This window comes from Saccostrea cucullata, unplaced genomic scaffold, assembly GCF_032062105.1.
Source record: "Saccostrea cucullata isolate Sc308-1 unplaced genomic scaffold, CSIRO_AGI_Scuc_v1 ctg141, whole genome shotgun sequence".
NCBI classification, from domain to species: Eukaryota; Metazoa; Mollusca; class Bivalvia; order Ostreida; family Ostreidae; genus Saccostrea; species Saccostrea cuccullata.
In genome coordinates, this window is record NW_026940735.1 from 660,292 (window position 1) to 683,415 (window position 23,124).

The 23,124-nt window shown below is 34.2% G+C and overlaps 4 protein-coding genes across 4 annotated transcripts; 3 read left to right on the forward strand and 1 right to left on the reverse strand.

Annotated features, from left to right (window-relative positions):
- Positions 1 to 1,096: 1,096 nt before the first annotated feature.
- On the forward strand, positions 1,097 to 12,997 carry LOC134256106 (uncharacterized). Its single transcript, XM_062738710.1, has 8 exons — positions 1,097 to 1,315; positions 6,848 to 7,012; positions 7,791 to 7,961; positions 8,196 to 8,323; positions 11,224 to 11,392; positions 11,951 to 12,121; positions 12,327 to 12,497; positions 12,796 to 12,997. The coding sequence occupies exons 1-8, from the start codon at positions 1,145 to 1,147 to the stop codon at positions 12,931 to 12,933; spliced, it is 1,284 nt and encodes a 427-aa protein (XP_062594694.1). The 5' UTR covers positions 1,097 to 1,144; the 3' UTR covers positions 12,934 to 12,997.
- Positions 12,998 to 14,751: 1,754 nt separating this feature from the next.
- Positions 14,752 to 16,202, forward strand: LOC134256114 (ganglioside GM2 activator-like). Its single transcript, XM_062738724.1, has 4 exons — positions 14,752 to 14,988; positions 15,258 to 15,419; positions 15,630 to 15,800; positions 15,958 to 16,202. The coding sequence occupies exons 1-4, from the start codon at positions 14,812 to 14,814 to the stop codon at positions 16,093 to 16,095; spliced, it is 648 nt and encodes a 215-aa protein (XP_062594708.1). The 5' UTR covers positions 14,752 to 14,811; the 3' UTR covers positions 16,096 to 16,202.
- A 99-nt stretch (positions 16,203 to 16,301) lies between these two features.
- On the reverse strand, positions 16,302 to 18,831 carry LOC134256113 (aminoacyl tRNA synthase complex-interacting multifunctional protein 1-like). The gene is made up of 7 exons (XM_062738723.1): positions 18,724 to 18,831; positions 18,452 to 18,558; positions 18,002 to 18,115; positions 17,646 to 17,807; positions 17,266 to 17,468; positions 16,964 to 17,132; positions 16,302 to 16,686 (listed from the first exon to the last, which is right to left on the reverse strand). The coding sequence occupies exons 1-7, from the start codon at positions 18,747 to 18,749 to the stop codon at positions 16,520 to 16,522; spliced, it is 948 nt and encodes a 315-aa protein (XP_062594707.1). The 5' UTR covers positions 18,750 to 18,831; the 3' UTR covers positions 16,302 to 16,519.
- A 170-nt stretch (positions 18,832 to 19,001) lies between these two features.
- Positions 19,002 to 22,452, forward strand: LOC134256112 (tripartite motif-containing protein 2-like). The gene is made up of 2 exons (XM_062738722.1): positions 19,002 to 19,286; positions 20,924 to 22,452. Exons 1-2 carry the CDS (start codon positions 19,104 to 19,106, stop codon positions 22,055 to 22,057), a joined length of 1,317 nt encoding a protein of 438 aa, XP_062594706.1. The 5' UTR covers positions 19,002 to 19,103; the 3' UTR covers positions 22,058 to 22,452.
- The last annotated feature ends 672 nt before the right edge of the window (positions 22,453 to 23,124 follow it).

Here is a 23,124-nt window from a genome sequence, read left to right on the forward strand (position 1 = left end):
TCTACTGTAGTTCTCTATTCAGGACATTGGCAGGTAGAGAAAGAGTCAAACACAAGACAGCTTTTGTTACAGGTCTTGAACTGATTGATTGATTAATTGTGTGTTGTTTAACGTCCCTCTCGAGAATTTTTCACTCATATGGAGACGCCACTCCTGGTGCATTTTAAAATATCAAAATCAAGAAAAAACCTGGAAAACGTCACATATTTCGGACTGATGCAGAACGCATACAATCATGAGAGGAGAGAATTGAAACGAAATTGGTTTTGACATTTAGTTTCGGCAAAAACGTGAGACATAGGTTCTATCTAATTTTTCAACACACACACAAAAAAATAATCTATGATCATTAAGGTAGGTAGGAACTGGCGAAATACTGGGACTGCGAAACAATAATAGATATACGCTGTAAACCACGATCGATCTCGTGGTGCGGAATAAATTTGTCATTGCTTTAAGACCTGAATAAGGCGAACGGTTGCGAAAGATAACTGAAATTATGTAACAGTATTTTGCCGGGTTGATTATAGCGAGAGGTTGGCATACCACTGAACGGGGGGAAGGGGTTAAAGTTGCCAGTATCTGCATGTAAAGTGGCAGGACAAAGGGAATTAATAGGAGATACCCGTTGACCACAGTAAGTAGTTGCACGTTACAATATATCTATTCTTATATCAGTTGAACACTGTGTGTAAAAGAGTGAAAAGTTAAAAATATTTTTTTTACACAAAAAGTTTCAATTTGATAAAGAATGTAAAGCCTTGATTTGGGATGGTTTTTTGTCTTATGGTTGACAAGGTTTGGTAACACAACTTCAAAGTTATAGTACAATTCATTCCATTGAACAACTAATTAATGTCGTATAAAAAATATTTTTAAAAATCCTTTTTCATTGGAGAAACCACAGGCACTTTTTTCGTATACGAGGCATCCCCTACTTATTTTTGAGTAGGGTGCACAGTATACGAAACAAGTGCCTATGGGGCAAACAACTGTAGCTACAACGACTTTGGTCATCCGTGGCTAATTATTATGATATCAAACGCGCCCACAATGGTGAAGCATTCGGAAGGCCTCGGAAATTTCTATCAATTTCCGGTGTGTCATGTGATTGTTTGCCTTGTGACCGGCAGGATTGTTAAGAATGGCAGGGATCTATGTTGCTTTGTCAGCTTTGCTTTGCATTTCCTTTGCAAATGCAGAATATCTGAAATATCAGAAACATTACGAAGATGACGTTTCAGAATTCCTAAATTTTCTAAAGAAGCCTTTCCTTCCAGAGCGTTTCAAGTCACTGGATTTCTTTCATAAGGCGGTAATGTTTAGGTGTATTTATACATTGCAAGAATAGCATTGCATGTCTTTGTATCAATATTGATTAGAGTTATCTTTTTTGTTCTAAAAAAGATTTTATAGATATGCATTTATAATGAATTTAATGTATTCCTACTTTCACTTCTCAAAAAACCTGCATGCACCACTGCAGATGTACTCAGATACTGGCATAACTGGTATGTTGCATAAGTATTCTCTTTAGTCAAAAGGACAAATGTTTGCCTACTTCCACGATATAGTCGAGACCTGACCACTTCTATAAAGAGAACAGTTGTGTATAAAGTCTTAAAGAGAACAGTTGTGTACATGCAAGTAGGTCAAGTACAATCTCTTGATCAAATCCTGTATACAACGTTTTACAAGCTAATTCAGAGGATCTGTGTGCCCTATTTAGAAGAAATGCATTCATAGATTTGGGGGAAAGTCGAAGGGGGAAGCACTTTAAGAAGGGCAGCGGGGCATAGGGAGTTATGGTATAGATATTAATTAACGTATCGCTAGCTGTCAATCACAACAAATTTTCAACCAATGAAATAATTTTATTTATTCTGCGCGATCAGAAAACACTTGCTCCGCCATATGCTCCGACAAACACTCGCAGTGAGCTGAGTGGTCGACAATAAACAAATTGAACAAATAAGTCCATTATGGTTAAAAATATTCAGTTGGGGAAAGTGTAACACCGATGACAAGTATCCCGAAAGGGAATTATGGATGTTTTTGGACAGCGATGATTCGGTACGCCGATGTTTCGGGACCTGACAACACGTTTTGGGTCAATCGGGACTTCTAAATATTTTGGTCAGTAAATGAAATAAAACTTGTTTACTTGGTTTTTTTTCATGTTTATACATTTATATATATATACACAAAAAAATCGGTATTGAGTGTAAATTAATGATAAATCTATGCACAGTATCACATTGAACCCCCCCCCCCCCCCCACTTTTTTTTCAATATAAAAAAAAATCTGATTCATCTCTCTTCATTTCCAATTTCTGACAACTTAATCTATATGTTTCTATTTGAAAATCACGGAAATATATCAATCATATGCAACTTCTATTCAGCTGTTTCACGTTTAACATGATTTTTTTTAATATTGAAAGGGAGGGGTTGGGGTTTGGATAATCCTGTCCACAAGCACCTGTGCACAGATTTACAGACTGCTTGTCTTCGATCTTTTTAAATATATAACATGCATATACATACGCATAAGAATATATCTAAACGTCATCAGGCCTGGGGACCATAAAACTTAGATGAGCTCACTTTTGATCTCAGTCTCACTTTTTTCCAAAGGAATTAAAAGTGGAAAAGTGAGACTGAGATCAAAAGTGAGCTTGTCTAAGTTTTATGGCCCCCAGGCCAGTTCATACATGTAACACTTCTACATACGTGCATATTTTACCTTCAAAATTATTGACAAAAAACGTGCATTTATTTTTAAAAGATAACTATAAGCTTTTTGAGTTAGTAATTTCAAAGTTATCGTGCTTATTATATTGTCGACTCGTGTCTGATAGCTACTATATTGTTTTTTACCAGTTTTTAGGTGCGTCATCCGTTAACATTTGAACATTTTCAGCTTCTTCTCTGCAACCACTGAACCAATTTCAACCAAATTTGGCACAAAGCATCTATAGGTGAAGGGGAACCAATATTGTGAATTTCAAGGTCCCTGGCCCCCTGGGGCCTGAGGGGTGGGGCAAAAACCACTAAAATTAATGCAATCTTTAAAAATCTTCTTCTTTACTCCTGGACATCAAGCAGTCAAACTGTTTGCATGATTGTAATCAGCACTGAGTCCTCTACTAAAATTGTGAAATTCATGGCCCCAGGGTCAGGGGTTCTAGTGCTAGGGCGGGGCTAAATAAGAATATAATGAAAATACATGAATTCTTTGAATATTTTCTTCTCTGCTCCTAGGTATTAAATAAACTAACTAAGTGCATAGTTATAATGAGCAAGAGTGTCTCTACCAAAATTGTGAACTTTATGGCCCCAGGGTCAGGGGTTCTGGTGTTAGGGCGGCGGCTCAATAGATTATATAGTGAAAATTCATGAATTCTTTGAAAATCTTCTTCTCTGCTCCTGGGTATTAAATAAATTAACTAAGTGCATAGTTATGATGAGCAAGAGTGCCTCTACCAAAATTGTGAATTTTATGGGCCCAGGGTCAGGGGTTCTGGTGATAGGGCGGGGCTCTATTGATTATATAGTGAAAATACATGAATTTTATGAAAATCTTCTTCTCTGCTCCTGGGTATTAAATAAAATAACTAAGTGCATTGTTATGATTAGCAAGAATACCTGTAAAAAAAATTGTGAATTTTATGACCCCAGGGTCAGGGGTTCTGGTGTTAGGGTGGGGCTCTATAGATTATATAGTCAAATTACATGAATTCTTTGAAAATCTTCTTCTCTGCTCCTTGGTATTAAATAAACTAACTAAGTGCATAGTTATGATGAGCAAAAGTGCCTCTACCAAAATTATGAATTTTATGGCCCCAAGGTCAGGGGTTCTGGTGTTAGGGCGGGGCTCTATTGATTATATAGTGAAAATACATGAATTCTTTGATAATCTTCTTCTCTGCTCCTTGGTATTAAATAAACTAACTTAGTACATAGTTATAATGTGCAGGAGTGCCTCTACAAAAATTGTGAATTTTATGGCCCCAAGGTCAGGGTTCGGGTGTTAGGGCGGGGCTCTATTGATTATATCATGAAAATACATGAATTCTTTGAAAAATTTCTATTCTGTTCCTAGGAATTAAATAAACTTAGTACATAGTTATGATGAGCAAGAATACCTCTTCCAAAATTTTGATTTTATGGCCCTAGGGTCAAAGGTTCTAGTGATAGGGTGGGGCTCTATTGATTATATAGTGAAAATACATTAAATCTTTGAAAATTTTCTTCTCTGCTCTTAGGGTATTAAGCAGATGAACTACCTATGTAGTTATGATGAGCAAGGACCCTTATCTTACAGAATTGTGAATTTCAAGGCCCCAGGGTACCATGGGGGGGGGATGTACTTATATACTGAAACTGAATGAATTGTTTAAGATCTGCTCCTTGGTATTAATCAAATATTTTTGAAAAGCAAGGGTGCCATTTCAAAAATTGTGCAATGTGTGGATCTAGGCCTAAGGGTCAGGGGTTCATGTGTGATATGGGCATTACTGATTATTGCTGAATATTACTGATTACTTGAAATGCTCCCCCACCCTGCCTATGGGTTTTAAGTAAACAAACTAAGCAACTGCTAAGTGTATTGTTATGATGATCAATGGTGCCTCTTTCAAAATTGTGAACGCCATAGCATCTGGCTTAAACCATGAATCAAATTAAATCACTAGAAAGTTGTTGCATAATGCTCAGGTGACCTGTAAGGCCCATGGGCCTCTTGTTATTCAATATGCATGATTATAAACTTTTACTTTTACGCATTTAAAAAAAAAATTAAATCAGATTTAATCCAATAAAATGATTCTATTCTATCACTAAAAATTAACTTTTAATGCCCCCATTACTAGTATTTATTTATGGAGAACACCGTCATACATTGGCAAAATGTCGAAATTATTGATAAAAATTAAATGACTTCATTTATTTTTATTGTAAAGAAATGTCATTACCGGTATTATATTCAATATCTCCAAAAAAAAAATGCTATATATGATTTAAGGAATTAGTCCGACTGACATAAGGAGGATATTTATAAATACAATGTAAAATTGTACTATATACTAGGGTTGTCCCAGAAAACGTGAACTTTGTATACCCGGGTACATTAGATTTGAAATATATTTCTGACTACAATCTAATTCTTAACCATGCACCTACTGCACATTTTTCACCAGAACTTAAAAGTAAAGAAGAAAGAAATAGAACCAACTTACAGATTAACTGCATGTGACAAACGTGCTGCTTCTGTTTTTCCAAAGTCGAAATTTCCAGAGAATTTGTGGGACGACCATTTGATTCTGGAATGGGGGGGGGCGATTTTTTCCGAGTCAGATTATTAATTTTCATGTCGGTGAAGGACGGATTATTTATTTTTAATGGCAGTATTAATTATTTATTATCCTCTTCGCCTATGAAATTCTAACAAGCAAAAAGAAAAAATAAATAAATAAAATTAAAAAAAACAAACAAATAAAACACCGTCGACAACTCTTATTCGTGAGATGGGGTGGGGGCAGATTATTTATTTCCTTCCAGTAGAGGACAGATTATTTATTTCCAAAATGACTCAGCTCCTTTATCGGCCCCCCCTTTCAGAATCAAATGATCATCCCCTAAGAAACTAAAAACAAGTCTTTACGATGTCGCATGGGTTTTGTGTTATTGCAGATTTATTACATCACAAATTGAATTAAAGGCCTTTGCTGTAATTTATAATTTACCCAGCTTTGCAGTCGCAATAAGTTTCTGTAATTTGCTTTTTTTCCTTCGTCGACAGCTAACAGTATGATGTACTTTCTAGAAGAAATGCATAATACGGAATAATTTTTGAATATTTGAGTGATTGAATATATATACCCATTGTAAAAGCATTTGTCCTTTGTTTTTGTCTAAAAGTGGGGTATGGCAAATACTTTGCAACAAAATCATCAGGAAGGACAAGTCAACCGGCGTCGACTTACTCGCCATGTTGATGAGAGCGCCATTGATCTCCCATTGCACGATGGGCGGGGTTTGGCGATACGTTAATTGCAAAAACTTGAAAGCTTCTTGAGGTATATCATTAAATAAAAGTTTTACACATCAAAAATGTGGATTAACGACCTTGATCTTTGACCTTTTGACGTCAAAATTTACATGGGTCTTCCTTAGGCTATAGGGAGTTGTGTAAAATTTCACTCCAAAGGCTTCAAGGCCTCTTGAAATATTGCATGAAAACAAAAATTTTACAGACAGACAGATAGACATACCAAAATTAATATCCCTTACTTTCAGCGTGGAACAAAAGTGTTTTTTTTCCCCCTTTTTTAGCTGAATGTGTGTGCTGAAGCATGAATGAAAAAGGTCAAGATAAGAAAAAGTGAACAATTTCAAAATATCTTACATGTCTATCAAATTAAAGTTGTGAATAATAAAAATAATAATAATAAAAGGGCATAATACATGGTTCCCTGCCAATTCCAGAGTTGGGATCAGACTCCAGGGTTATTAAACTTAATCTAGCTCACTTTTAATCATGGCCCCATAACCAGATGCCTAGGAGGAGTAAGCATTCCCTGTTTACTAGTTACATCCTTCATAAACATTACTTTTATAATGCAAACTGCAGAACTTCTTTCTTACAAGTTGTTTTACACACAATTTAATAGTATTTCATAACCCCCAGATTTTTAAAACTTTACCTTTGAAGCTCTGAATTAATCTTATTTCGAATAACAGTATTTTTTTTTATGTAATACATTAGATAAATAAGCATTGTTCTCTCAAAGTTAAGAAATCTCAGCTTTATAGCTAGTATTAAGATTTTTTCTGTATTTTTCAGGGCTTGGATCCCAGTAAGAGGTTGACAGCCTTTCATTTCAAGAACTGTGGCGGGATGGTGGATGTGAAGAGCTTGTCCGTCACACCTGACCCCCTGCAGTTCCCAGGGACTATCACCTTCAGTGCCAGTGTAGCTTTAAATACCACTGTTTCAGGTGAAATAAATGTAAGTTATAGCATTTATATTGTTAGGTTATATATTAGAAGTTAGATTGTTTTAGCTTCCCTTTCATTCTGTAAATAATTTCTGAGGGTCTGTTTAGACAGTAAAATTTTTATAGAAATTCAGACAAGCAAAGATTCCACAGCATTCAGAAGCTTGCTATTGAAACAAAGATTTATTAATGACAAGAAGTGCACATAAACTGAACTTGCCTTCATTTTAACAAGGTCTTTAAATGTTTGATTTAAAAAAATGAATAAGTTTGTAACATGAGTTTGCTTCCATTTCGTTTAAAGAAAGTCTGGAGTTATCTTTGAAACCCATGAATCAAGCAAATCCCAGGAGAACTACATTTTCTGGAAAGGTCAAACTTCTCGTCAATGTCTTATTAGTTTACCAGTGTTAGGGATGATTAAAATGAAGGCATAATCAAAGGTCATAATCAAATAGTATCAAAACAAATGTGAAAAATCCTGTCTAACCACATGTATTTAGATGAAAACTTCATGACTTAAATATGTGATCTAAAAAGAAATAAGATGTATAATTCGATCATCATTTTTGTCTTGGAAAATTGCCATTTCCTTGAGGAAGAAAATAACAAAATCAACTATACACTACTTTGACTTCAATTACTTTATTGTAATGATATATACACTGGCATGTAAATAAATATAAAAAGAAGTGTTCCTAGGCCAAAGTTTATTATGGAAGAGCATATTTCACATTGCATAAGATGAAAAGCAATGAAATAATCCTGTAAAATAAATATATTTTCTAGGGAGCAATTGAACTGAAAAAGAAGGCAGCAGGTATCTGGGTTCCCCTTCCGTGTGTTGACAACATTGGCTCATGTAAATACAATGACCTCTGCTCCCTGCTGAATTCAGTGACACAGTGTCCACCACAGCTCACCGCTATTGGCATCGACTGCAAGTGTCCAATCAAAGCTGTAAGTTCCGTTCTCACTTATAGTAAATTGTAAAGTTATATTAATGTTGATTATTCAGATTAAGAATAATTCGATGATTTTAGTTTTTAATTTCTAGTTTATGGAGATTGAGAAAATTTCTATTTCATAATTTTTTTTATGCACCAATTTTTTTTTTTTATCAACTTAGGGTAAATATAGTCTTCTTCTTCTTAACTTGCGTAAATACATATACTCTTCTTTTTATTAACACAGGGTAAATATACCCTCCCGAGCTGGAGCCAGGATGTGGGGGCGGAACTGTTTCCCACGGGAGACTACCAGCTAACAGGCAAAGTGACTGATGCAAACGGGAAACTTGTAGCTTGTCTAGAAGTGGAACTCTCTGTGGCCTAAAAATACTCGAGACGGGATTATTTTCACCCAAAGAACCTAAATATAATAATTTTTTAATTGTTTAACTAAGAAATTTAAAGAAATGCAGAATTACTATAGCCAGTCTGCCTAGAACATTTTTTTGATAGCTTTAAATGTCTCAGTTGTCAGAGATTTTCTGGCAATATTTACAACAAATTATAAAAACTGCAATATTGTAGGAAAGAAAAAACACAGTATTACTATAAATTGATAGTTATATTGTTAGTTCTATCATGCAACATTTTCAATTTGTTTAGATAAATTGGAGATAAAACATGTTTGTAAGTTTCAAGACATCTGTTTGATTAAAACTAGCCCCCTTCTATCGCTGATGATAGGAGAAAGGGGATACAATCAACTAGACTGCAAAAACCTGCATGATGTTTAGATACTTGTATTTTTCTTTTCTCTTTGTAAAAATAAAAAAATGGTCATTTTGTGATCAGAATGTATATAGTTCTAAATGATGTTTTCAAATAACATTTGAAATCTGATTTATTGTTTGATATTTTTTATACAAGCCTTTCTTATGTATTAATGCTGTCTTATTTAATTATTAGCAATGTATGTCTTTGTACATCAATTTAATGTTTTGATATGATCTGAAATTCTTATACCTAGAACTGATCTGTTTTATTTTCCTCTGCATATAAATAATTTTTTTCCTATATTTTTGGATTTTTGAGAGCTGAGGCAATATGGACATATAGATTGTTATTATTCTTTTTTTTATTTTGAAGGGAGTGGAAGGGTTGTTAATATTTGACAATGAAGTGCATTTTTAAAAGAAAATTTTTTTTAAAACGTCAACTGGTAGATTAAATGAGCTGACTGAAAAAAATATCAAATATTTGATTTTAAAGTCATATGCAATTTGTTGTTGTGCAAATAGATTTATATGGGATACCAGCAAAATTTTCTAAATTGTATTGAAATTGCTTTTTTTTTTTTTTTTAAGGAAAACATATCATTTATTTCTGAATGTTCTGTGTTGTAGGAATACAGCTTTAGGAAAATTGAAGTTAGAGATTGTTTACAGATATTATTTTGTAACAGAAAGGGGGTAGTAGATGTAGTTCTCCTAAGGAAAATTACTAGAAATATTGTGACAGGTGTAATTTATATGCCATAATACTGTATCTCTCATTCATAATATGATTGTATGATGGTTATATTTATTAGTGCTCAATTTTCTCATTGTCAATCTTGATTTGACATGCATATATAGTGATCTTGAAATATTTTTTTAATAAAGGGTGTATAAATCAACTTCAGCTATATCTGATCTGTTTTTGAAGATGGAAATTCGATGCTATCTCTTAAAAAAAGCACAGGAAGGCTCTTTAAAATCTTTTTAGGAAAATGGCTTAAATATTAAATTCGGCACAATCAATTGGATTGGGGATTTTTTGCTTCATTCATCCATAAGGACATGACGAATAGACAGGAACAGATAAGGGATATTGTTTGAACAAAGTAACTTAGTTCAGGGAATTGAACTGACTTGCTCGACTGAGGCAAAAAAAATGTCCCATAGGCCTTAAATCATTCGCTTTTTCAGATAATATTGAGTGAATTCATTTGTTTTAATTTTTACTAGATAATATTGAGTGAATTAATTTGCAAGATAATATTGAGTGAGCAAGTGTCAAACTAGTGGGAAAGAGGTTCACTAATGAGAAAACTCTTAGGTGGTATTGCCCACATCTTAAAAGAACCACCTGAGTAGCTACCACATGTAAATTCTGGTTTAGAGCCATATTCCATGCGGTCGTCTAGGAGTCCCGGTAGTGTGGTATGGCATCCAAAACCTTCTCTAAAGTAAATACACATGCAGTGAGTCTTACTGAAAGTTATTTAATACAAGTATCAGTACACAATTATTAAAACAAACAACTGCAAAATCTAAAAAGTGGGTTACTGTGACCTTCTTTTTGAAAAAAAAAATATTTTAAGGTTCTAACATGCATTACACTTACAAGGTTTGATGATAGCACAGAGTGCATTAAAAAAACTATTAAAACAATCCTATTAGAGTTGCATGGTGTGGTATGACATCTACAGTCTATTCTAAATGCATCGGATGCATTATAAAAATGTCATCAAAATAGCCATATTTGAGTTGTATCTAAGGATGCCCTCGTGATTACATTATGATCTGCGGTTTGAGGTTTCCTGATGAACACAGGACTTATATAAATGTACGATATATCCTGTTCTACCATTGTTTACTATTACTGTTTGTGGGTATCTTAAACTGTTATCTTTGGTGTGACTTGTCAGTGCACTGGTACTACATGTACCATGTACGTTATCATTACTGAACGAGTCATTGCACACCCAGTAATTCACCGGTCAACAATGTAAATATGATAAGAATGAGTTCATTTTAATAATAGAAATTATCAAAGTACTGCATGCATCAAAGATGTGTACTTTTGCCACCAAAGTAAACTTTTATATTTCATAGCTCAAAAAACTAGTTTGCTTAATAAAAAGATCTTCATAATTCTTATTAATCTGGGTATGATTTTCTATTCACCTCAGCAAAAAAATAGCATGGAAAGAACTTGAAGTAAATTGTGTTTTAATGGTCACAATTTGCATACTAAATTTGATATTGAAAAATACGTAAGTGGAAATTTTTGGGATTTAAATGAATTTTAAATATTTGAAAATGAGTGCGAGATACATGAGTAACCTTTCACCCCATAAAGTGATAAACATTTGATAACAATAAAGATAACAATTAATAGTATTACCTACTGATAAAAAGCCTAACCATCTCAGTTAAGATATTCACATTTCTCAACTTAAGAGCTATGAAGTTTCTGGTGGTGTTCGCTTTGATTGCTTGTGCTTTTGGTGAAGACGTGGAGCATGAATTCCATGTTCGCGAGTCTGCGGAACACGAGGGTTACGTTGAAGATGAAAACCACATCAAACTGAACGACGAAACGGAACTTCTTATGGATCTTCTTAACTTAAACGCACTCCCGGAAAGATATAGAGGGGAGGACTACTTTAAATCCGTAGTAAGTTTGGTTATAATCCTGTTTAATTAACAACTTCTAAATTTGGTAACAAAACGTCACAAGTTATACGCGCGAAAACCAGATTTTGAAATGTCAGTAAAATTGTATATAAAGTGAATGTTGATCATAAAAAAAGTTTCAATAAGCTTAACAATTTATTTCGGAAATAATTTTAGCCTGACAACAGTTTTTTTTTCAACATTTACTTCACGATTGAGTTGTTGCTTCGTTTACGTCTCATACCCGCACTCTCTATAAAGAAAGTTCGAGTATATACTCACAGTGTTGTATATGTAATTATCTGGTACTTGTTGGTCTATTACATATTACAAGGTTATATAAAAAAACTGAAAATAAAACCTCCATTTATCTGTGTTTTGGATTCAAACTGTATATATGTTTATCAAATAAAAAAGAAATCGGAGAGGGACGGCAGTGAATATACTTCGGCTTATCATAAGTCATGGACTGAAATGACTTCTAAAAACTAACTCCCCTCACTCAACCCCCAACCTAAGTTTGCCGTCTTCTTCTTTATAATTTGTACTTAATTATTAGGGAAGGAAGAAGTCTTCCAGAGTCGAAGCTTTCCAGTGGACAAACTGTGGTAATAACGACCCAGCAAGTATCTTAAGTTTGTCTGTTACACCTGACCCTATACAGTTTCCAGGAACTATCAATATTGCTGGAAAGCTTCAGTTCAACGCCTCGTTTCCAGCTCCTCTTCCGGTATGATTCAAATGCTATTCAAAAAATTCTCTAGTTTTACTTTGAATTTTGTAGAATGGATTAAAGATCATTCTTAAAAATACAAAATACATGAATATACATGTAGTAATAAAATCAATATAAAATTGAAATGATTAATAGACACAATATTTATACATTTATCAGGTATATTTTACTCAAAGTAATTTTTTCATCATCATTTAAGGCAAGCCTTGTTCTGTCAAAGAAGGCTGCCGGGATCTGGGTCAAGCTCCCATGTATTGACGGTTTTGGTTCCTGTGATTACCCTGATCTGTGTCAGATCCTCAGCACTGTGGGAGACTGCCCCGACCCTATCGTCACATCCGGTCTCGGATGTCAGTGCCCCTTTAAATCGGTGAGTAGATTTTAAATATATTTCATTCGTAACATTTAGTTGTTGTGTTGGCTGCACAAATGACAATTTGTAGTCGTCTATAAGGACGTATTTTTATTTATGAATAATAATTATAATATGTATTTTAGTTTGTAAGTAAATCAGGAAGTCTTTGATTTATTAGAAAAAGGAAAACTTACATGATATATGTGAGTGCTTTGGCCGTATTATATACTTGTATTCACTTTGATCAATAACTTTAAGGAAATATTTACAACTTACATGAAAAGATATCATATTCATATTTTTTCTTATCAAGGGTACATTTGATGTCCAAGGCCTTTCTATTGATGTGGATGCATCTGCTTTCCCTTCCGGAGACTATAAACTCAGAGGCTCCATAACCACTGGTGGAAAAGAGGATGCATGTATTGAGATTGTTATAACTATTGCCTGATAAAATATCTCTAGTTTTTATTTATATACATGTTTTCAAAAATTAGAATAAACATTCCTTTATATCGTGTTTTTTTTTAACTTCAAGATAAATGAGATTGTTTCCAGTAGTCATGTGTCTTTTTTTTCTCATCTATATAATATACAAATTGGAGAAAAATTTTATATATGGCTAGCATGGTTGTCAGAAAATTCCAGGAGCGGGATCAAGTGCCTATGACGATATTTTGAAGTTCATTAGAAAGTAGACGACGGAAAAGCTGAAATCATCTTGTCATACAGATGCAGGCCTTTACTGTCTATGGTCTGCAAGACACACAAATTGGAAACAGATGTGAGAGGCTCTATATTTTCTCTTATTTCAAGTTCACCTCGACATATGAATGAACTATTGATAATTGATGATACGTCATCGACATATATCTTTAAATGTCGAGTTGATAACCACAGCATGTGTTCGTCGTATTTCTAAATATAATAAAGTTTTCCTAATTTGAACTGAATATGAATATAAAAACAGGTCGGTTAATAAAAGGGGCAAAATTAGTGTCCATTTGGACTCCTGCAGATTGTTGGAAGCTCAGGACTCCGAAGATTATAATTATTGTCAGTGTGGAATTTCACGCAGCACCCTTTACATGTAAACATGAAGTTCAGATATCATGTGTGTAGAATTAGATTGATTTTGTCGATGACAAATTTCAAAATAGGAAAATTTCCAACTTCTATTTTGTAATCAAAGATTCGGGGGTATACAGTTTTTGCCCTGCCCGTTCGTCCGTCGAGCCGTTTGTCTGCAAAAACTTTTGCATTGCCCATAGAGTGTAATTTTTGATTGGTTGAGCTATGGATCTCATGTTTCAAATGTGTATTCCTTGTAAAAAGAACTTTATTTTGGTACCAACATATTTAATTTCCTGACCTCTACCTTGATGTTAAAGTTTTGCAAGAATTTACTCAACTTTATAATTGAACGATAACTTTTGAAACAGTTGGCTTTTATACTTTGCGTAAGTACAATGTATTCATTGTGACAAGACTTTTCTATTGATATAAATAGTTTTACCCTTTGACCTTGACCTTTAAATTTCACCAATTTATTTTTTATAAAAACCTTTAAGTGTGGATATAACTTTGAATAATTAGTACTATATGTATGATCTCATATTACACAGTATTCCATGTGACAAGGTCTTCCTCTGAATACCAACAATATTGTCCTTTTGACCTTGACCTGGGAGTTTGACCTACTGTTAAAAAACTTTAATCTAGGCCATTGCTTTTGAATATTTTTACTAGGATTTTAATGCATGTTTTTCAAATGAATATTAATTAAGTAAGGATCTTTCCCTTGTGCCTTTAATTTGACCCTTTGACCTTGCAGTTTAATCAATATTTTTTTTTTTTAAACTTTAACCTTGGCCACAAGTTTTTAATGGTTAGTACTTGGGCCTTCATATTTCACCTGTCAGGTATATTTATCGAGACACATTCTTTCTATAGGTAACAACCTTACATAATCTCTTGGCCTTTGAGTTTGACTTGCATTTTAGAAACTTCAACCTTTGCCAAAAGCTGTCATTCGGGGGCATCAGTGTTTCACAAACACGACCTGTTCCATTACAGTTCACTTGAATACTTTCTCGTATAATTTTGCATTCCCATACAGAATCAAACTTTTTTTGTTTAAAAAAAGACTTGCAACACTCTTTGTATAGGGCACAGAGAGCCACGATTGATATCATATGAACATCCCTAAACTTCATCTGTATTTTCTTTCTTAATGTTTATCTAGATAGAAACTTTATCGTTCAGACAAGCTGATAGTAGGCAGCTTACAAAACTTGATAATTAAATAGGTTGTAAATTCGTTTGCAAGATGTACCGTTTTTGTTGGGTTGCTGGTGTTGCTGCAGTCTTTGTTGCAGCCCTAGCAATACAGGGCTCCGCCTCCCTCAGAAAACTCATTGAAGACGACACAGAACTTTTCCTTAACTTTCTGAACAACGATGTTCTACCAGAAAGATATCGCAGTGCAGAATATTTCAAGAAAATTGTAAGTACGTCAGAATGGAATATTTACTCTTTGATCTTCTTTTCGTAAACAACTTAAAATTTGATCGCAATATATAGAGGCACTGTTTATTTTTCCAAAGTAGTAAGTGTATTCTTTCAAAAGAGATAATACGTACTGACTGGTGTTAATAGCTGTTCCATGATGAATAATAATTCAACGAAATGAGCCTGATAATGGCAATATTTTATCTAGCAATGAGATGATGGTATATAAGATACTTATCGCTAGTACTTCATAATGACATATAGGGTAAGACATTAAAAGTGCAGGCGTTCAGCTTTAAGAACTGTGGCGGAAGTGTTGCTGGACTGACCAAACTCCAAGTGGTCCCCGACCCTCTCGCATTACCGGGAAATTTCAACGTGTCTGGCATCGGCTACATCAAAGAGGGCTTAAAGTCACCTTTACAGGTATAAGTCAGAAAAACTAATTTCCAGTGAGAGCATTTCACTTGATGATAAACCGATTCTATATTATGGAAAGAACTTGTCTGTTTGAGCACATGTAATCAGCTACAGGTTTCAAAATAGGCTCCCATATATAACTGCATTGAGTTCGATGGTTTTTGTTTTGGCTTCCAAAGCTGATTTTATAATTAACTTTCCATGTTAATGTTCTAGGCATCCCTACTAATTCATAAGAAGGCAGCGGGTGTTTGGGTCAAAATACCATGTCTCGGAGACTTCGGGTCATGTGACTATGACGACTTGTGTGAAATACTCGACATGGCATCGGAGTGTCCGGATGCAATTCAGAAATCAGGGCTTGGCTGCCAATGCCCATTCAAACAGGTATAAACATAAATACTAATACAAAGATCAAACTTACAATAAACGCATTTTAAGGACATTCAGATCTTGATCAGTTAATGATTTGTATTGAAGAATTTTTTGAAGCATTTTTTTTTATAAATAATAATATTGGTGATAATTTATAATACAATTTCAGGGAAATTACAGCATTCCAAATATAAACATGTATGGATCTTTTGGATTTCCCAAAGGAGACTATAACCTTACCGGCACTCTCCACTACCAGGGAAAATATGTGGCCTGTCTGGAAGTCATTCTTACAATAGCAGCATAACAGTCAAAGCGATTAGCGAAAATTGAATTGATAACACAGTGTTAATAGCATTATTTATCTGGCAAGCAGGAACTCTCAACAGCCAAGAAGCAAAATGTTCAATAGATATGGACACTGTATCAATAAAACTGTTTTTCTGTATATAAAATTGTTCCATATAAAATTCAAAATTTCAATAAACTGGACACATATTCAAAACTCAAATGTAATAATTAAATATCAACTTTATTAGAATTCAGCTTCCAAGGCCCAAGATATCCAGCAGAATTCAAATTCATGTTTTATTTTCGGTTGTATTCTGCAAGTCCTTCTCATTCTTCACAGTTCATTCACCATCACCCAAAGAAGTCTGCATTTCAATTAATAGCATTTGCCAACAGACATTTTCTTGATTATACAGGTTGATTTATTAATTAATACTTTTTTACTTAATCTGTACATCCTTTAGGGTGGGTGAAGTTAGTACCCCCTTCCCCTCTATCTGTAGGGGGTCTCCTCTAAAAGTGGCTACCTTGTCTTTGTTCACCCTCAGTTCTGGTGCTAGGGTTTCCCAGACTTTTTTCTTTGGGTTAAGTTGGGCATCTGGTGTTCCTGATATAAGGAAAGGGGTACACAATTTCTGAATTACACAAGATGTCTTTTGCTAAACAGTTTAAGATCTTGATTTAGGTGATATTCTGAGGAAATACTTCTAGCAAAAGCTATTAATATTTTGGACTACCAAAAAGATTACCAAACTTTGATCAATAAATACAATGTAATAATTTTTGTTAAATTAAAAAAAAAATCAACATATACAAATAAAAAATTTGTCCAACAGCTAATTCATCCTTTAATCCAACACTTAAGGGATTGGGTCTACACATACCTGGATACTCCTTACAGGTGACCTTATCCCCAATGACCGCACCAGGAGGGATGTTTAGAATCTCCACCTTCTCTGGAGTGCTAGCACACATGATCATAGCTTCAGAGAGAACTCCTCTCATTTTGGCAGGTTTTAAATTACACATAAATACTGCCACTTTATTCTGCATCTACAAGAACATAGAATGATACAATTTCTTATTGCAAATCTTTATAATACTTCTTTCTCTAAATATGAGGTTATTCCCTAATGAAACAGAATCTCAAAATATAAATCGATGAAAAAAGTAGATTTGTCTTTACCTGTTCTATAGGGATATGTTTGACAAGGCCTGACACCACCGTGCGGTTCTTCCCCTCTCCAACATCTACTTCCTCTATATAAAGACTGTCTGCATCAGGGTGCTTCTTAACGTCCACAATCTGCCCCACTCTGAAGTCTAAGCGAGAGACGTCCATCTTCCCTTCAGCTGCAGGCTCATTCTTGCCTTTCTTAGCTTTTGGTTCTTTAATTGAAAAACAATGTTCTCATTTACATTGAAGCTTGTACAATTTTTATGTACAGTGAACTAATAACATGCACGTTTTTTTAAAAATAATTCTATAATAAAAAGAAAGTAAAGCATTTAACTGAGACTGATTGTATTAAATCAGCATAAAGGCTTCTCTTGATCATGTATTACCTCCATCATTTGCAGGCTTCTTCTCTTTCTTGTCTGACTTCTCTGGTTTTTTGTTGCTGGTTTTGACAGGTGCTTGTTTGACCTCTGGCTCAAGTGGACTCTCTTTTTTAGGTGGCTCTGCTTTCATCACAGTTCTATTGGTAGGTAGAGGGACTTGTTTAACTGAAAAAAGTTTCAAATACCATGATATTTAAATCCAACTGCAGTCTTTCAGGAATGTGTTTACAAACTTATGTATCTGTTGCATGAACATTAAAGAATTTCAATCTTTAAATTCAAAGTGACAACAATGTCCTCACATTCATGAATAAAAAGAATTTGGATTATACAGTTTTTCACTCAGTAGAAATTAGTACCTCCATTCTTTATCTCTGCCAATATCAGCTGAGATTTCAGTTCCTCCACTTCAGTTCGTAATTTCTGATTTTCAGTTTTCAGTCGCTCCTCCTCAGGTTTTGATATAGTGACAGCTTAAAAATATTCAAAGAATAATTACAAACCTAATTAAGTTTGTCTCATGGCACATGTCTTAAGAACTGGTAAAAATTCTATTCACATGACAGTGATATCTATAAACAACAAGGGGAAAAAAAGAGGCTCATGGGCCATCATGCCTTTAGCAACTTGAATCTACGCAGTGTACGTAGGCTTAATTGTTTTTAATCTTAGTGTTCTGTTTTTAGAACAAGATGCTCGAGAGCCTTAATGATAGATATGATGGATCTTTTTTTTTATTTCCATAATCTTAAATCTATCTCTATATCAATACTAATTTTTTAAAATTTCTACTCAGAGTATATTTTCACCTGCATTCTGTCTTAGAATTTCAATCTGCTGCTTTAGTTCGGTAATGATAGACTCTGCCTGTTTTGCACGTTGATTCAATCGCTGAAGAACAGATGCAGACGCCATTCTGAAAAAGAGAGGACGATTTTATCCTAAATATTTTACCAACAATCTAAACGTAAAAAATACTTTATTAAATTACTCACAGTGACCTAAAAAACTGGCACAGACTTAGTGTAATTTAATACGAAACAAGCATAATATACAGCGATCAGTCATGGCGGAAACATACCTTAAATTGACAACTCTACTGAACATCAGAAAAAATACAGAGGAAATTTGGAACACCACGTCCAAAACGTTTCGATGACGCAGATTTAATCGTGCACTAATATTCAAATGAAAACTTAATACATTTCCGGGAATAATGTTAATGATTTATTTCAGTATTATTGAAATGTTCTTCCCTGTAATTACTATAAATACCCACAATACATTCGTTTAAAAGCTAAAAAAATTATCTTTGATATTTTAAGGTTTATTCATATCGATTCATAATCGAAAACGGAAATATGCATCTAAACGCACCTTTCTAAATATAGTTATCTTGATCATGTGCCTGTGACTATAAATCGTACACACTGGAAATCAACACAACAATGCGTAAATAAAATGGCTAGATCAGTTGCAGGTCAGATAGAAACTTCACTTTTGTCATGTTCAATATGCATGGAACATTTTAAGAAACCAAAAGCGCTGCCTTGTTTACACACTTTCTGCGAAGACTGTTTGAGGGACTATATCGTCAGCAGATTCGAGTCCGTTGGAAGCTTCCCATGTCCAATCTGCAGACAGGTACTGTACGTTTTACAAATGTCTTGTAACTTTTATGAAAACATTAAATATTGTCTACATCAGAAAATAAATGTCTTTGAAAACAATCATGATTGTAGATTGACGAGATATCTGGAGAACCATTTGACACAGGCCGCTGTGTACCCCCACCCTTCGCCTTTCTTAGATTTTTTTGGGGGGGGGGGGGGGGGTGGATTATAATATATGATTTCCTAACAATGTTGTTTAAATTCTGAAAATACCTTTATATTGCAGTGGAGAGACAATCTTTTATCAACTTTTAAACGGTTTAATATACATGTGATAAGAATATGAGGAACTGTTCCCCAGTGTTCAAAACTTACGACTTTTCAACTTCATACACAACCATTCCACACGATAAATGAAAGGTCAGGCTTTTTGATATCATTAACAGCTGCTTTTTCAATAAAATGAAACTCGTAAATTTACTTACCTTGTCATTTGTCATTTGCAAAATTATTTTGTTGAAAACATTCTGATGAAACATATGGAGATAACGAACAGTATTCAAGTCAATAAAACAATACAAAACAGAAGCAGAGCAAACACGGACCTTCAAAACATCAGATGTGGGATCAGGTACCATTTAAAACACAAGTTCTCTGAAGTTGACATCAAAAAGATGTTTGAGGTTTCTGATTGACAATTATCTATGTTGTTTTGGAGACCAGGTCTTCCAGCAATCTATTGGAATACCTGTGGGTACCAATTGTGCCCTGTTATTAGCAGACCTATTTTTGTATTCATATGAAGGGGAGTTTGTCCAATTATACATGTATATATCGACGACATATTGTTAATTAACAATGGTAATTCCCATTCTTATGTCGATACGATATATCCTGGTGAGCTTGAGATAAAAAAAAATACCACAGAGTTGTTTCATATTTGGATATTTTACTTGAAAAAGACGTTAATGGTAATCTAACAACCAAGTTCTATGATAAATGGTATAACTTTAAGTTTTCAATCGTCAACTTCCCTAACTTATGCAGCAACATACCTTCATCTGACACCTTCATACGGAGTTTATATATCTCAGTTGATTCAATATGGAAGAGAATGCTCTACGTATGAACAATTTCTAAAACGAGGTAAATAAATTACTGACAAACAAGTTGATGAAACAAGAATATCAGCAATCTCGTTTAAAGTTATTTCATAAGTTCTATGGTAGACACAATGAACTTGTCAGCAAGTACAATTTATCATTGAGTTGCTGACTGACGTTTTCCATACTAATTGTTAGTCCATTATTTATACACTGAATTGACGACGGATTTTTCCGTTATTTCCCGATCATGACAAGGAGCATGGCAGGGAATGCTCACTCTTCTATGGCACCTGATCCCACCTCTGATGTTTTGGAGGTCCGTGTTTGCTCTGCTCATATTTTGTATTATTTTATGGATCTTTGATCTTGAATACTGTTCGTTATCTCCATATGTTTCATATATAAGCACTGAAATTATGTAATTTTACTGTAAATTTCAGGGTTATTCATTTATGGTGTGGTGTTCATTAGTCAAAGCATTTAGCCAATATATACCTGTACGGAATATCAATATCTACCTATGCGGAAGTTGTGTAATTGATTTTTTTGTTTACTGTTTTAGCTTGTATACATCCCTCCAAATGGAGTGTATGGATTTCCCGACAACCACTTTATTATCAGTTTACAAGATACTGTGCAACATTCCAGTGAATATGTAGAATCTGGAAGTTTTGATAACAACCTCCCACAGAATGAACACACATCTATTCCTTTATTACACCCTGACAAATACTCTGTGAGGTTTACCAAACCTAGGTCTACAAGACTGCTGAAAACGTTCGGCCATTTTGGTTTAGACCAAGATGGCTTGGTTCATGTTTCGGGTATGGCGTTCTCTCCTCTAACAGGAGAAATTTTAGTAGCTGATTGCAGTCTCAACAAAGTTTTGATGTACTCCAAATCCGGGGATTACCTTGGAGGGTTTGTCTGTGATTGCTCAATCCGGGATATTGCAGTCACTGCTCAAGGGTCTATTTTGCTGACGGTTAGCCGCGCAGGTTCAGCTATCATGAGAGAATATGGACACGCGGGCAATGTAATTGCCTCCCACGGCTCTTTCTATAAGTTTGAAAACCCTTTTGGAATCTGTGTCTCGAGAATGGGAAAAGTTATTATTTCAAGTTTACAAAACAGCAACATTCACATCTTCACAGAGCGGAAAAAACCTTCGACGAAGTTCGGCTCTAGAGGGAGTGGGCCAAACCATTTCATGGTGCCATACTACGTTGCTGTCAATAGTCGCGACGACATTGTGGTTTCTGATAGTGGAAACCATCGAGTGAAAATTCACAAAAACGATGGCACTATTCTTCATATTTTCGGCAAACAAGGCTCTCAGAATGGTGAATTCTTTTACCCGCAAGGTGTGTTCGTTGATAAATACGATAACATTTATGTTGCAGATGCGAACAACTTTCGAGTTCAAGTTTTTTCACCGGAAGGAGAATACCTTTCGACACCTGTGGAAAACACTTACGAATTTGGCGTTGACGTCAAACCAACGAACGTCATAATTGTAGAAAACTCTCTGGTTGTAGCTTTACGAGGAACTCGGGTTTCCCTTCTACAAATATACGACTGGAAAAATCAAGACTTCACTATGAAAACGAAGAAGAAGAAGCGAACTTCAACAAATCTGTTAGATTCTTGTTGTCCATGCTTTTCATCCTCAAAAATAAACTACGATGAAATATAAATATTTGCGAGTTGTATTGAACTTAAGTGAAATTGTTATTTTCTGTGTCATTTGCTTATTTATCTAGTCATTTTTTATTATTCACAATGCTTTGATAAGTGTTATCAATCTTGTGGAATGAACCCTCGGTGTGACTTTTTTGAATGCACATTTTGCATAGCCTAAATTGCACGAAGCTGGGAAGAAAGGGTAAGGGTCACTGGATCAAGAATTGTAACAGACTTAAATCAACATCTGATTGTGAGATTATAATATCAAAAATAATTTTGGTTGTTTATTACAAATGACTAGTTTCTCCTTACCTTTCTTGTTTTACCAATTCCAGAATGTCTTACCTTATACAAAAGGGTATCCGTAATTTAATATTTATTTTAAAGCAATCAATGCACTTTTAAAAACGATAAATTGAATATGCTTACATAGATATAATAAATTATATTACTCATTTACATCTTACATTTTTATTTTAAGACGCAGGAATATATATCTGTATTCCAGATATGCAACCGAATATTAACCATTTAGCTTTTAAACATTAATATGTACACATTTATGAATATTTGATAAATGTCGTGATTTTCAAAGGAATACATGTATGAAAGGCAGATAGTATGTGGTAAAGTGCCACCCCTCCAATGAAGCAATAAATGCTAGGGAAAATTTTATGGAATATACACACTGGGATGTAATACACCCATAGAGGGAAGAATTTTTGTATGTGTAAGGTATAGCGTTGAATTATACCATCCAACTTTGTAACAGAAAATTTATATATCACTAGTATCAAAAGACTTGGAAAATATTAGTAATATTTCAATGAAAAAACAAATATAACTTTAGAAATATATACCAAGCCAGGTGAATTTTAAGAGGAAGATCAAAATGACAAAACATTAGCAATATCACACAGGCTGATTTTTACCATTTAGCTTTTCCTAATAAAATTCACCTGGCTTGGTATAATTTTTTAAAGGTTACTGTATATTACACTTTTAGCACCATGGTAACATATTCTGAAATTTGTTTTCACCTGTAAACCTTTACTGAATGTGATTTGTCTATATTTA

Bases quoted from the DNA above. Each gene is read 5' to 3' on its own strand.
- LOC134256106 (XM_062738710.1), top strand. From the start codon at position 1,145: ATGGCAGGGATCTATGTTGCTTTGTCAGCTTTGCTTTGCATTTCCTTT. The intron at 1,316-6,847 runs GTAATGTTTAGG...TGTATTTTTCAG, and splicing joins TGGATTTCTTTCATAAGGCG to GGCTTGGATCCCAGTAAGAG. The intron at 12,498-12,795 runs GTGAGTAGATTT...TTTCTTATCAAG, and splicing joins GTCAGTGCCCCTTTAAATCG to GGTACATTTGATGTCCAAGG.
- LOC134256114 (XM_062738724.1), top strand. From the start codon at position 14,812: ATGTACCGTTTTTGTTGGGTTGCTGGTGTTGCTGCAGTCTTTGTTGCA. The intron at 14,989-15,257 runs GTAAGTACGTCA...AATGACATATAG, and splicing joins CAGAATATTTCAAGAAAATT to GGTAAGACATTAAAAGTGCA. The intron at 15,420-15,629 runs GTATAAGTCAGA...TTAATGTTCTAG, and splicing joins GCTTAAAGTCACCTTTACAG to GCATCCCTACTAATTCATAA.
- LOC134256113 (XM_062738723.1), bottom strand. From the start codon at position 18,749: ATGTTCAGTAGAGTTGTCAATTTAAG. The intron at 18,116-18,451 runs GTGAAAATATAC...AATATTTTTAAG, and splicing joins AATTCTAAGACAGAATGCAG to CTGTCACTATATCAAAACCT. The intron at 17,469-17,645 runs GTAATACATGAT...TTTCAATTAAAG, and splicing joins GAAGCCTGCAAATGATGGAG to AACCAAAAGCTAAGAAAGGC.
- LOC134256112 (XM_062738722.1), top strand. From the start codon at position 19,104: ATGGCTAGATCAGTTGCAGGTCAGATAGAAACTTCACTTTTGTCATGT. The intron at 19,287-20,923 runs GTACTGTACGTT...TTACTGTTTTAG, and splicing joins CATGTCCAATCTGCAGACAG to CTTGTATACATCCCTCCAAA.